Source organism: Globicephala melas, chromosome 19 (genome assembly GCF_963455315.2).
Source record: "Globicephala melas chromosome 19, mGloMel1.2, whole genome shotgun sequence".
NCBI lineage: Eukaryota > Metazoa > Chordata > Mammalia > Artiodactyla > Delphinidae > Globicephala > Globicephala melas.
The window spans coordinates 26,658,639-26,673,297 of record NC_083332.1 but is presented as its reverse complement, the minus strand read 5'-3'; the positions used below and the strand labels follow the sequence as shown (position 1 = coordinate 26,673,297).

At 34.9% G+C, this 14,659-nt stretch overlaps 1 protein-coding gene across 1 annotated transcript in view; it reads left to right on the top strand.

The window, feature by feature from the left end:
- ITFG1 (integrin alpha FG-GAP repeat containing 1) overlaps positions 1-14,659 on the top strand; it is a 239,460-nt gene that overhangs the window by 73,901 nt on the left and 150,900 nt on the right. The window contains exon 8 of the mRNA XM_030833058.2: positions 5,531-5,612. Within this exon, the coding sequence (XP_030688918.1) occupies positions 5,531-5,612 (82 nt within the window). The remainder of the gene's footprint in view (positions 1-5,530; positions 5,613-14,659) is intronic.

The following is a 14,659-nucleotide window of genomic DNA, read 5'->3' as shown; positions in this document are numbered from 1 at the left end:
ATTCACAGTAACACACTAATTGACAAAAAAAAAAACCCTCAAACCCTATAAAACCATATTAGCTAATAGAAGAATATGCGCTGCAACAAATCTTTTTAGATAGTTTGGGCACAGCCCCATGGTAGGTGCTCTGGGAGATCAGAAGTCGACAGAAGACGAGGAGGAGGGCTAAGATGTGAGTGTAGGCAACTCTGACTGGTATGATGAGAGGTACAAACCTCATGCTGCAAGGAGTTAAAAGACAGAGCAGTTGCTTCCATTTGGACCACCCAGGATCATCTGGGAAGGCTTCAAGGAAGATGTGGTATTTGAAATGGCTGGTACAGATGAGCAGGATTTTAGTGGTTGAAAGTGAGAAGAAGGAAGAGGGCAAGGACATGCATGGGAAACACAGGACATAGAGTAGAAAGTGGCTGGTTTGGGCCAGAATATGAAAAGATACTGGAAGGTTAGATTAGAACAACTGGTTTAGACAAGATCAGCAAAGGTCTTGACTCCTAAACTAAGTAATTTGATCTTTTAAAAATTTATTGAGAAGCTTAAGTCCTAAAGGTTTTATGACTGAGCATGAGGTAAATAGAGCTTTCATTATTGCAGTTAGTCTGGCTATTGCATATCAGATAGGTTAGCATGGAAAATCTGGAGGTGGGGGGATGACTTAGGTAGAATCTACTATATCCTGGGAAAGAGGTGGATGATTAAAGGAGTAGAATGTTGGGAATAGACAAGAAGGGATAGGTATGAGAAGACAGAAGGACCATTAATGCAAGGGTAACAGAAAAGACAAAGGAAGATCTAATTTGGGGCAGGAAAAAAAAATTGTTTTAGATAAGAGACATATCAATGAAATGGTTAGAAATGTAGGACTGAAACTCAAGGAAGAGAATAGATAAGTATCATGAAGGGAAAGAGTTAAGAGGGGAATGGCAAAGCCAGACCCATGGACAACACCCACCGCCCTTAGAAACTTTCAATCTTGGCACTTAATGCCATTTTAGGCCAGATGATTCTTTGGGTTTTTTTGGTTTGTTTTTGTTTTTTGGAGTTTTTTTTGAAGAATAGTTGATTTACCATGTTGTGCCAATCTCAGCTGTACAGCAGAGTGACTCAGTATACATATATATACATTTTTTATGTTCTTTTCCATTATGGTTTATCCCAGGAGATTGGATATAGTTCCCTGTGCTATACAGTAGGACCTTATTGTTTATCTCTTCTAAATGTAATAGTTTGCATCTACCAACCTCAAACTCCCCCAGTCCATCCCTCTCCCTTCCCCACTCCCCATTGGCAACCACAAGTCTGATCTCTATGTCTGAGAGTCTGTTTCTGTTTTGTACATAGGTTCATTTGTGCCATGTTTTAGATTCCACACATAAGTGCTATCTCATAGTATTTGTCTTTCTCTTTTTGACTCTACTTCATTTAGTATGAGAATCTCTAGTTGTATCCATGTTGCTCCAAATAGCATTGTTTCTTTTTTATGGCTGAGTAATATTCCATTGTATATATGTACCACATCTTCTTTATACTTTCATCTATCGATGGACATTTAGGTTGTTTCCGTGTTTTGGCTATTGTGAATAGTGGTGCTATGAATATAGGGGTGCATATATCTTTTTGAATTATAGTTTTGTCCAGGTATATGCCCAGGAGTGGGATTGCTAGATCATATGGTAATTCTATTTTTAGTTTTCTGAGGAACCTCCATACTGTTTTCTGTAATGGCTGTACCAACTTACATTCCCACCAACAGTGCAAGAGGGTTCCCTTTTCTCCACACCCTCTCCAGCATTTGTTATTTGTAGACTTTTTAATGATGGCCATTCTGACCAGTGTGAGGTGGTACCTCACTGTAGTTTTGATTTGCATTTCTCTAATAATTAGTGATGTTGAGCAGCTTTTCATGTGCCTACTGACCATAGGCCAGATGATTCTTTAATGTGGAGATCTGTCCTGTGCATTGTATGTTGTTTAGCAGTATCCCCCCTGGCCCCTGCTCACTTAGATGCTAGAAGCTGGCTCTCAATTGTAACAATGAAAATGTCTCCATATATTGCCCAGTGTCCTCTGGCAAACAAAATCACCTCTGGTCAAGAACCATTGCTTTATGCAAATAAAGATGTAGACACAAGATAGTCATCCTATGTTGCTTCCTGATCATTTTTTAACATTATAAATATGGCAGTTTTAATAGTAAATATTAAAACCTGCAGGCCAAAGCATAGGTGGTCCTCCATGTAAAGATACTTGTTACAACATAGCACCTGTGGCTGGAATTCAAGCAGAAAATGGCAAATCCCTTGTCAATGGCAGTGTGTTAGCTGCTTCAATGGTGGGTAGCAGAAATAATAGTATTAATACTAGCGTTCCTACTACCAATTATAATGTTAACTACATACATATTTGTGCATATGCTGAGCTAATAAGCACTTTATATGGATTATTTTACTAATCCTCACAAAAACCTTGTAAAAATTCATTTTAGAGATAAGTAAACAGATGCTTACATTAGAACTAACTTGTTCAGACCTCAAAGCTAGGAAACAGTGGAGCTGGGAGTTGAACTAGGAAATCTGTCTCTAAAATTTGGACCCTTAAGTCATTGCACAGTCATTCCAGAAACCAAGTAGGTGGAAGAAAAGGTAAAAGACATAGTTATAATTGTAGCAGTGGGTTGGCCCAATTTTGGATTGCAGGACTACAATGAAGGCAAGTAAGAACAGCATGGTAATGAATGGGACAGAGTGGAGTGGTCTCAAATAGCAGCTCATGAAAAAAGTACTTGCAGCTCAGAAGCACAGGACTGACATTATATAAAAATACCTTAAAAGTGCCTGATAACTTTACATTTTGCAGAACTCTTCCTAAAGTTTCATTCCATTGATCCTCTCTAGAACCCTGCAAGTACACAGTACATTTATCCCCTTCGAACAGTTGAAGAACAGAGACCCAGAGCAGTAAGTGGCTGTTCCAAAGTGATACAACTTAGCAATGAAAGGTCTAGAACCACGTCATCTAACTACATGTCTACTTCCCTTTCTACCAGACTGTTCTACTCTCGCAGTTTAAAAGAGTATTGATCACGTTTGTCTTTCCTACATTAAATAGGTACAAAGCAGCTTCATCTTTGAAAATAAGTGTAGGCATGCATCACTTTAAAATATGTCATCTAATAAGAGTAATAACATAGTGATGATTAAGTTTATTGAATCATTTTAATCAAATACTAAATATGTACATGACACTGAAATTAAGTCCTATAGGTTTGTACTGCCAAATGGAGTAAAGAATAAGCAATGATAATGATGGAAAGATAAATTCAATAAAGTGTTATCTTTTCCCCCAATTATGTCATATATATAATGTATTCTGCACGCTCTCACTGTAGCAAGAATATATGATTCTCTTTTTCTTACAGTTAGAAGAGGGTTTTGTTCTTCTTATACTGAGATTCATGGTGAATGTGGCATCTTAGAAATGGGAGGCTGTCACCTGGGGAGTATTCAGTGTTTCTTGGTGGAGATGCATCATGAAGTTATACAGGCATACCTGTTTTATTGTGCTGCACTTTATTACACTTCACAGATAGTGCTTTTTTTTTTTTTCTTACAAATTGAAGGTTTGTGGCGGCCCTGTGTCAAGCAAGTATATCAGCACCATTTTTCCAGCAGTATTTGGTCACTTCTTGTTTTCTGTGTCACTTTTTGTAATTCTGACAATATTTCAAACTTTTTCCATAGTATTATATTTATTATGGTGATCTGTGATTATTGATCTTTGATGTTACTATTGCAAAAAGATTACAACTTGCTGAAGGCTTAGGATGACAGCACATTTTTTCAGCAATAAAGTATTTTTTAATTAAGGTATGCCCATTTTTTTAGGCATAATGCTTTTGCACACTTGATAGACTACAGTATAGTATAAAAATAACTTTTATATGCACTGGGAAACCAGAATATTCCTGTGACTTGCTTTATTGCAAGTTATTATTGTGGTGTTCTGGACTGCAATATCTCTAAAGTATGCCTGTATCTGGAAACATTTCTAAATATATTTTATTGAGTTTAACAGTACTTCACTGGGGTAATTCATTCACTTGAGTCATTTAATAGGTTGATGTTCAGCTTTATGTTAGATGAGGCTGATGTATTTTAAGAGAGATTTTTCCATTCATTCAAGAATAATTATGTCCACTTTGTACCTGATGGCTGTAATCTTTCTAGAATGCAAATTCACTTGACACTTGTCAGAAATTTGGCAATTTTGATGCATCTCTAGTGTAATTTCAGGTACTAAGTAAGACTGGAGGGGAATCCTAAGTTTTAAGACAAGTAAATAAGATTTCCGTAGAAAAATCATTCAAAAATATATCAGATACTTTAATAATGGTAGGTAGGAGAAACATGTTTCTGCATGTGGATGATGGTGTATTAAAATGGTTGGAAAACTGCCTGTCACAAGGCAAATTTTACTTATTCATGTTTCTCAAGCATGTAGTCTTCATGCTTTCAGTGTAGCAATGCATTTCTCTGTAAATGTTAGAAATAATTTCTTAAGAAACTAACTTGCAGATATGCAGTATCCTTAGAGGAACAAAGAAGAAAAATGTTTTAAAATTGTTTAATATTTTAAAATATATAGGTATCCTATATAAAGTATGTAGGAATCAGGGTCAGTATATCGAATAGTGAATAGAGAAATCAGTGATAAGAAGAGAGCTCTAAAGCTGAGAGCTCAAAACCCAAATGCAGAGTTTTGGGGTTTTTTTCTTGTGTAGTAATCTAAAATTATAGAAAAGAAAGGCAGTAATTTAAAGAAATGTATATTATTTTTGTAAGCCAGACATTCCATTTTGGTAAGAGTAACTGAAACAAATGATCTCTAATGGGTTCTCCTTTTTTGTTTAGCTTATCCACCTCTGGTTAGTACATGGCAGCTGTTGTACTCCTTTGCTCCCTTTCTGATTGATACATAAACTTGGGTTGATAATGAATGGGCCATTTAAGGATGAGTGTAATTCTCATTTCATTTGAATATCTGTTCCTAATTAACCCCCAACAGAATCATCTTCCTTGAAATCTGTAAAACATAGTGTCTTTCCTACTTATACCACTTATATGTTACCTTCAGAAATTCTGTTTTCCTGACTTATATTTTATCTCCCAACTGGACTGTAAGCTCTTTGAAGGTAGGAACTATGTTTTGGGCTTCTTTATATTCCCCAAACCTTCCACAGTACTTGAAAGTAGAAGACACTCATTCTGTCTGAAATTATGATGATGATTTAGTAAAACATACCATACCTGAATTGACAGCAAGGAAAGCACTCCAAATGCACATCTTCAACTCACAGCAGTTTCTTTCATTTTATGAGAAAAGTGGAACAGAAAATTGGGATAATTTTTTGCAGTACAACAAAAGTCTTAAATTATTTATTTTTCTGCTTTAGTTAAAATGCTTTGTTTCACATTTGACAAATGAATGGATTATGATGGTCTAATCCAAAACTTTCTGCCTTTAACAGGATGGAAATTTCTCTCTCAGTACTGTATTTGAAAAACCTCAAAATATGATGGTAGTTGGACAGTCAGCATTTGCCGACTTTGGTAAGATTGTTTCTGTCTTTGAAAGTCTCCCCGTCTCTCTGACCTAGTCATATTAATTCCCCATATCTAAAAGTAACTTTAGTGTCTTCAGAGCTATTACTGATTTAAAAGATGCCTGTCCTAGTATTATACATGGCATGTGGTCAATTCTTTAATACAATAAGGAGCAATTTATGACGTGTGTTTAAATTATAGTTTGAATTTAAGGGACTCCTGTTTGCAGGAGTAACATGCAAAAACAAGGATGTCTACTGAGGCTCTTCTAGAGAATACCAGATAGTAATTATCATGACATTTTTATGTATATCCACACTGTAGAACAAAAATATTGAAGAAATTAACCTGATCTCTTCAAACTACTTGAATATTAAAAAACATTTTTGTTTATATCTTAATTCCAAAGAGTAGCATCTGTTATGAATCTCTGTTTTCCAAAAGATTCTACACAATAAATCAAGTTCAGAACTTCCAAAGCATATATGGCTCTTTCATCATTTGTCAGGGTTATTATTAAAAGGATTTTGGTGTCAGATGGAAAAGTGGTCTAGATGACCACTACCTGAGTCCAAAGTTCGCTCCCATCCTGCTTTTCCTTCATTCTACCAACAAACATCTCAGCCCTGTTCCTCAAAATGCAGGTGACATATTACCACCTCCAGAGGCCTCAGTTTCTTCATTTGTAAAATGAGGATGATGATTATAACCATCTCACAAGGCTATTGTGAATAACACAATGTGAGTAAAGCACAGCGTCAGGCACAGAGTAAGTGCACAGGAAATTATTGTATAATCTCAGTCTTTTCACTGGACTTGTTTGGTCTTGTTGCTGCTTTTTGCTCTGCTGACTAAATCAACTCATTGTTCAGTGTCATAGAGACGTGTCCCATGACAACTAAAGCAGGAGGTTTGATAGTGTTATTTGATGAAAATTTCAACATGAATCTCTGTTGTACTGTATTTTAGTTTTATTACATTGAATATTACTTTGATTTTGAGCAAATTTCTGGGGCCTGATTTATAGTCTTTAATGCAAATAGTCAAGTGTTAGGATACATGAATTTTTCTTTTAATTTGCTTATGGACTTGATTAGCTGGATTAATGACAAATCCCTTTGCAAGTCTCTCTCTAGGGAAAGAAGTATATATGCAGTATATAATTCTCAGGAGGCTCACAGACCTCCCTTAACCCCTGGTTAGGATCCTCCAAATTGAAGATATTTGTTTTATTATTGTGTGTTTTGTATGATGAAGTGCTTTGCTTGTAACAAAGTTATTAGTAGCTTTACTTAAAGATTTTTTTTAATTGTGCTAACCATACACATAGACATTTAATTTACATGTTTGTATTTTTTCAATGTGCAGAATATAGGATATGGTCAATTAAACATAACTATTTCTCCCCTATTTTTAATAACTTTAGGTGAGTATATCAGTAAACTTTTTTAATAGATCAGTAAATTTTAAAGAAATAGCCCACACTGTCTTTTTAAAACTTGATGTATTTTTAGCTGGGTATTATCAAAAAACAAGACTGCTTATGAGTCCAAACAGATGGCATTGAATAAGGTTATGAATATTAATATATAAAAATATGCATTTTCCTATACATTTGAATATGTCTGTAAATTGCATCCTGCCCTCCATCCACCACCCCTCCCACTCCTTTTGAACCAAGGCAAGGGAAGTGACTGACAGCCAGGAAGTCAGAGTGATATCAGAAATTCACCATTTGTTTGGTTAAGAAAAAGTACATGCTTGAAGCACATGCATGACTAAATGATATAGCTCACAGGAAGACTCCTGTACCAAAAAGGAAGGTTTAAATGGCTCCCAGCTCACCTGCGTTGTCTAGGAACAGAAGTTTTTTTACCTATGATGAAGTTTTTAGTTTCTAACGTAAAATATTTTTTAAAAGATATCAAAAAACCTACTCTTAAAGAAGGCTGTGCTGGTATAGTGAAAGGGAGGTAGGATGGTTTGAAATCAAACAAATCAGGAACTTCTAGCTAATAAAACAAGGAAGTAATTATTCAGACTTATGATAACATTATTTATTCCCTTTATAAGACAAACAAATACTTTCCCAGAAATCACCTAAATAAAACTCTGTGAAATGTTACACAGCCGATAAAATGGGAGTTATGAAGATTCTGTTAGGAGAAAAAAGCAGAACAGTATGTTGTACAGTATGATCATTAAAAAAAAAATAAGACTAGAGCAAAATATATCAAAATGATGATAATGGTTGCGTTAAAGTCGGAAAATAGGTTATCTTATTACCTGTTTTCCAAATTTTCTGCTATGTGGTTAGATTAATTTAGTAATGAAAAAGTAAAATATAGAAGGATAATAGTCAACTATGGCAAGAAAGAAACCAAAGTATGTACTTAAAGTGTTTAGATATTTCTGTCGTATTACCTCTGAGTTCATATATAATTTATCCTATCCTCTGAGTTGCATGAACAACTCCTTCAGAGAAGGTCATGTACTTACACACAGTCTTTAACTCCTACAGCTTTGTAGATACAGTAGTAGTCCCTAGGTATCCACAGGGGATTGGTTCTAGGACCACCCCACCATCACCAGTTCCCACCAGCTACTGCCAGATACCCAAATCCGAGGATATTCAAGTCCCTTATAGTGTAGAAAATTACATGGTACAGTCAGTCCTCCATTTCTGTGGCTTCTACAGTTGATTGAATGGATGCAGAACCCATGGATATGTAGGGCCAACTGTACCTTTTTAAATTAACTTCAGAAAGTAAAACAAAATCTTCTGGTCTGATGGGATATGCAGAAGGTAATGCTTCTGGGACATGGAATAGGAAGTCAGGGGGAGTTTATTAGAATCTCTGAGATACCTGAGATTTTCATATCAAAAGAGAGGTGGATTTCAGAAGATGTGGTTCATATATACAATGGAATATTACTCAGCCATAAAAAGGAACAAAATTGGGTCATTTGTTGAGATGGATGGACCAGAGTCTGTCATACAGAGTGAAGTAAGTCAGAAAGAGAAAAAAAATATTAACACATGTAGGTGGAATCTAGAAAAATGGTACAGATGAACCTATTTGCAGGGCAGGAATAGAGACACAGACGTAGGGAACGTACCTGTAGACACAGGGGTGGGATGAATGGGGAAATTGGGATTGACGTATATGCACTGCCGTGTGCGAAATAGATAGCTAGTGAGAACCTGCTGTATAGCGCAGGGAGCTCAGCTTGGTGCTCTGTGGTGACCTAGATGGAATGGGATGGGGAGTGGTGGGAGGGAGGTCCAAGAGTGAGGGGATATATGTATACATATAGCTGACTTACTTCATCATACAGCAGAAACTAACACAACATTGTAAAGTAACTATACCCTAATTAAAAAAAAAAAAAAAAGACAGGGTAGATTTAAACAGTTTTGAAATACTCGATCTCCTAAGGATGGAAACCAATCAGGAGACAGGTCGGGCATGAGGTGGTGTGAGCATGAGCTAACTACATCAATAATTGGAGGGACAGTTGGGAGAAACTTTGCAAAGAAATAATCAGTAAATGTACTGGTTGGTTTGACAATAGAAGGATTAAAAAAAAAAACAAAACAACTTGCCTCTGAATAACTAGAAGAATCATTCTTTTCTCTACCATTTTTCATATCTACCATTTTTCATAGAGATAGGTAATCAGGAGAGAAAACTGGTTTGGATATTAAGATACTTTAGAGTCATTACTTTAACAATGCTAGTAAGACAACAAGCTGGAACATTTATGAAACATAAGTTTAGTAATAAAACCAAAGCAAGTTTGAAAGTCCTTCAAGAGCTAAGAGATCAAGAACTGAATGAGCCCTCCAAGAAGGAGAGTGTGAATAGAGTTTGACACGAATAAGGAGGGAGAAAAAAAGAGTGCTAAAATGTGGTCAGAAAATATTGATGATATTAAAATGTGATGTACAAGGATGACCACGAAAAGGCCTTTGGATTTACAGTTTAGCAGGGCACTAGTGGCCCAAAAAGGTGTCATTTACAGAGCTCTTTAGCATTTCCTGAGCCTTAGAAATCAGCTAATAAGTAGTAGCTGCTGTTGGTTATTAGCTGGGCCCTGGCCTCACACTTGGGAGATCTGCAACCCATAAATGCCTCTAATACTTAAACAGTCATCTTCTAGAAAACATGTTGTGCCTTACCCTATTATATACAACCACACTTAGAGAAAACATTAATTTTGTATGCAATGCCAGATGTAATAGAAATCAATAAAAAGCTGCAAAACTGAAGGGAGAACACAAACCTTAACAGAACGTCAGCATTTTCTATAGATTGAATCATATTTTAAATCTCATAAAATACATAAATTTACATATCCCAATCTAAATCTTGTTTATCAGATCATCATAAAGAGATCACACTTTATTCTTCAAGTGAAGAAAGAATACTGGCATGTTGGTGAAACCTGGGAATTGTAAATTAGGCCTAAATAATCCTATAAGTGATAAAGGAGTTAATGAAAATAGGAAACTTTGTCATCCGTGAAAGTTACTAACATATCGGAAAGTATTGAACCCCATAAATAGTATCACTTATGATTGAAACCAAATCTTATTCAATTGAGTATCCCAATGGCCTAGTACAGTAGATAATAAATGACGTTTAAAGGGAGAAAAACCCCACAAGCAAGTTATTTTATGAAGTTTTTATGCTGCTTGATAAAAATTCAGATTAAAATTCCAAATTAACTGTGGTACAGCTGAAATAGTTCAAAATAACAGCAGTTTTCCTTCCTCTTGTTTTACAGTTGGGTATATTCAGTAACAATTTGATGAATTAAAATTGCTTCTTGTTAGTTTTGATCTGGAAATAAAAGAAAATCACGTGAGCCATGTATGGAAATTTAAAACTTATATTTAGCCTAAATGCTAATGGGTAATTAAATGTTCATATTCTCTTCTATTGTTTTTTTTTAATTTTTATTGGAGTATAGTTGATTTAAAATGTTGTGTTAGATTCAGGTATACAGAAAAGTGAATCAGTTTTACATATACATATATCCACTCTTTTTCTAGATTCTTTTCCCATATAGGCCATTACAGAGTATTGGGTACAGTTCCTTGTGCTGTACAGTAGGTTCTTATTAGTTATCTATTTATATAGAGTAGTGTGTATATGTCAATCCCAATCTCCCAATTTATCCTTCCCCCCTTATCTGCTAACCATAAGTTTGTTTTCTACATGTGTGACTCTACTTCTGTTTCGTAAATAAGTTCATTTGTACTGTTTTTTTAGATTACACATATAAGTGATATCACATGATATTTGTCTTTCTGTGTCTGTCGTACTTCACTCAGTATGACAATCTCTAGGTCCATCCATGTTGCTACAAATGGCATTATTTCCTCCCTTTTTTATGGCTGAGTAGTATTCCATTTTATATATGTACCACATCTTCTTTATCCATTCCTCTGTCGACAGACATTTAGGTTCCATGTCTTGGCTATTGTAAACAGTGCTGCAGTGAACATTGGGGTGCATGTCCTTTTGGACCATGTTTTTCTCCAGATATATACCAGGAGTAGGATTGCAGGGTCATATGGTAGCTCTATTTTTAGTTTTTTAAGGAACCTCCATACTGTTCTCCATAGTGGCTGTACGAATTTACATTCCCACCAACACCGTAGGAGGGTTCCCTTTTCTCCACACCCTCTCCATCATTTATTATTTGTAAATTTTTTAATGATTGCCATTCTGACAGTGTGAGGTGATACTTCACTGTAGTTTTGATTTGAATTTCTCTAATAATTAGTGATGTTGACCATCTTTTCATGTGCTTTTTGGCCATCTGTATGTCTTCTTTGGAGAAATGTCTATTTAGATCTTTTGCCCATTTTTTGATTGGATTGTTTGTTTCCTTGATATTGAGCTGCATGAGCTTTTTGTATATTTTGGAGATTAATCTCTTTTTGGTTGCTTTGTTTGCAAATATTTTCTCTCATTCTGAGGGTTATCTTTTTGTTTTGTTTATGGTTTCCTTTGCTGTGGAAAAAGAAATTAGATCCATTTTTTAATTTTTAATTAGATCCATTTTTTTATTTTTATTTTTAATTAGATTCATTTTTTATTTTTTTAATTAGAGCCATGTTTTAATTTTTGTTTTTATTTTCATTACTCTAGGAGGTGGATCAATAGAGACCTTGCTGCGATTTATGTCAAAGAGTGTTCTGCCTATGTTTTCCTTTAAAAGTTTCATAGTGTCTGGCCTTACATTTAGGTCTTTAATCCATTTTGAGTTTATTTTTGTGTATGGTGTAAGGGAGTATTCTAATTTCATTTTTTTACATGTAGGTGTCCAGATTTCCCGACACCACTTATTGAAGAGACTGTCTTTTCTCCATTGTATATTCTTGCCTCTTTCGTCATAGATTAGGTGACCATAGGTGCGTGGGTTTATATCTGGGGTTTCTATCCTGCTCCATTGATCTATATTTCTGTTTTTGTGCCAGTACCACACTGTTTTGATGACTGTAGCTTTATAGTATATAATCTGAAGTCGGGGAGCCTGATTCCTCCAGCTCCATTTTTCTTTCTCAAGATTGCTGTGACTGTTTGGTGTCTTTTGTGTTTCCATACAAATTGTAAAAATTTTTGTTCCAATTCTGTGAAAAGTGATATTGGTAACTTGATAGGCATTGCATTGAATCTGTAGATTGCTTTGGGTAGTACAGTCATTTTCACAATATTCAATCCTCCAATCCAAGAACATGGTATATCTCTCCATCTGTTTGTGTCATCTTTTACTTCTTTCATTGGTACCTTATAGTTTTCTGAGTACAGGTCTTTTGCCTCCTAAGTAGGTTTATTCCTAGGTACTTTATTCTTTTTAATGCGATGGTAAATGGGATTGATTCCTTAATTTCTCTTTCTGATCTTTTGTTGTTAGTCTATAGGAATGCAACATATTTCTGTGTATTAATTTTATATCCTGCAACTTTACCAGATTCATTAATTAGCTCTAGCAGTTTTCTGGTAGCATCTTTAGGATTCTCTGTGCATATTATCATCTCATCTGCCAACAGTGACAGTTTTACTTCTTCTTTTCCAATTTGTATTCCTTTTATTTCTTTTTCTTCTCTGATTGCCATGGCTAGGACTTCCAAAATTATGTTGAATAATAGTGGTTAGAGTGGACATTCTTGTCTTCTTCCTGACCTTAGAGGAAGTGCTTTCAGTTTTTCACCATTGAGAATGATGTTTGCTGTTGATTTGTCATATATGGCCTTTATTATGTTGAGGTAGTTTCCCTCTGTGCCCACTTTCTGGAGAGGTTTTATTATAAATGGGTATTGAATTTTGTCAAAAACTTTTTCATTATCTATTGAGATGATCATATGGTTCTTATTGTTTAATTTGTTAACATGGTGTATCATATTGATTGATTTGTGTATATTGAGGAATGCTTGCATCCCTGGGATAAAATCCCACTTTATCATGGTGTATGATCCTTTTAATATGTTGTTGGATTCTGTTTGCTAGTATATCCTTGAGGATATTTGTGTCTGTGTACATCAGTGATATTGGTCTGTAATTTTCTTTTTTTGTTATATCTTTTTCTGGTTTTGGTATCATGGTGATTGTGGATTCGTAGAATGAGCTTGGGAGTATTCCTTCTTCTGCAATTTTCTGGAAGAGTTTGAGAAGTATAGGTGTTAACTCTTCTCTGAATGTTTGATAGAATTCATCTGTGAAGCCACCTAGTCCTGGACTTTTGTTTGTTAGAAGATTTTTAATTGCAGTTTCAATTTCAGTACTTCTGATTGGTCTGTTTATATTTTCTATTTCTTCCTGGTTCAGTCTTGGACGGTTATACCTTTTAAGAATTTGTCCATTTCTTGGAGGTTGTCCATTTTATTTGCATACAGTTGCTTGTAGTAGTCTCTTATGATCCTTTGTATTTCTGTGATGTCAATTGTTTTTTCTCCTTTTTCATTTCTGATTTTATTGACTTGAATCCTCTCCCTTTTTTTCTTGATGAGTCTGGCTAAAGGTTTATCAATTTTGTTTCTCTTCTCAAAGAACCAGCTTTTAGTTTCATTGATTTTTGCTCTTGTTTTCTTCATTTCTATTTCTTTTATTTCTGCTCTGATTTTTATGGTTTCTTTCCATCTACTAACTTTGGGTTTGTTTTGTTCTCCTTTCTCTAGTTCCTTTAGGTGTAAGCTTAGGTTGTTTATTTGAGATTTTTCTTGTTTCTTGAGGCAAGATTATATTGCTTTAAACTTCGCTATTATAACTGCTTTTGCTGCATCCATAGCTTTTGGATCATCGTGTTTTTGTTGTCATTTGTCTGTAGGTTTGTTTTTTATTTCTTCTTTGATTTCTTCAGTGAACCATTGGTTATTTATTTATTTATATTGTTTAACCTCCGTGTGTTTGTGATTTTTAGTTTTTTTCCTGTAATTGATTTCTAATCCAGTAGTGTGGTCAGAAAAGATGCTTGATATGATTTCAATTTTCTTAAATTTACCGAGGCTTTATTTGTGACCCAAGATGTGATCTATCCTGAAGAATGTTCTGTATGCACTTGAGAAGAAAGTGTATTCTGCTGCTTTTGGATGGAATGTCCTATAACTATCAATTAAGTCTATCTGGTCTAATGCGTCATTTAAGGCTTGTGTTTCCTTATTAATTTTCTGTCTGGATGATCTGTCCATTGGTGTAAATGGGGTGTGAAAGTACCCCACTCACATTCTCTTATATGTAAGTATTTTAAAGATCAAATACCTTCAAATAGACAGATCATTATATTACAAAAGTGGCTGTATAGGGGGGAGTTCTAAGTATTATGCTTTCTGGGCTTGGTCTCATTTTTTTGAGTCATTTAAGACTGCTTTTCATTCCAAAGACTTAATAGTGGACTTTTGTTTGTTCGTTTGTTTCCTATAGTTGAAAATTGGTTGTTCTCTTGTTAAGTAGCCTTATTTATTTTTTCATTAAAAGGGACACTGAATTCCAGTTGACATTAGTCAATAAGATAAAATTTTCAGATAGTCTCTCTTAAATGTA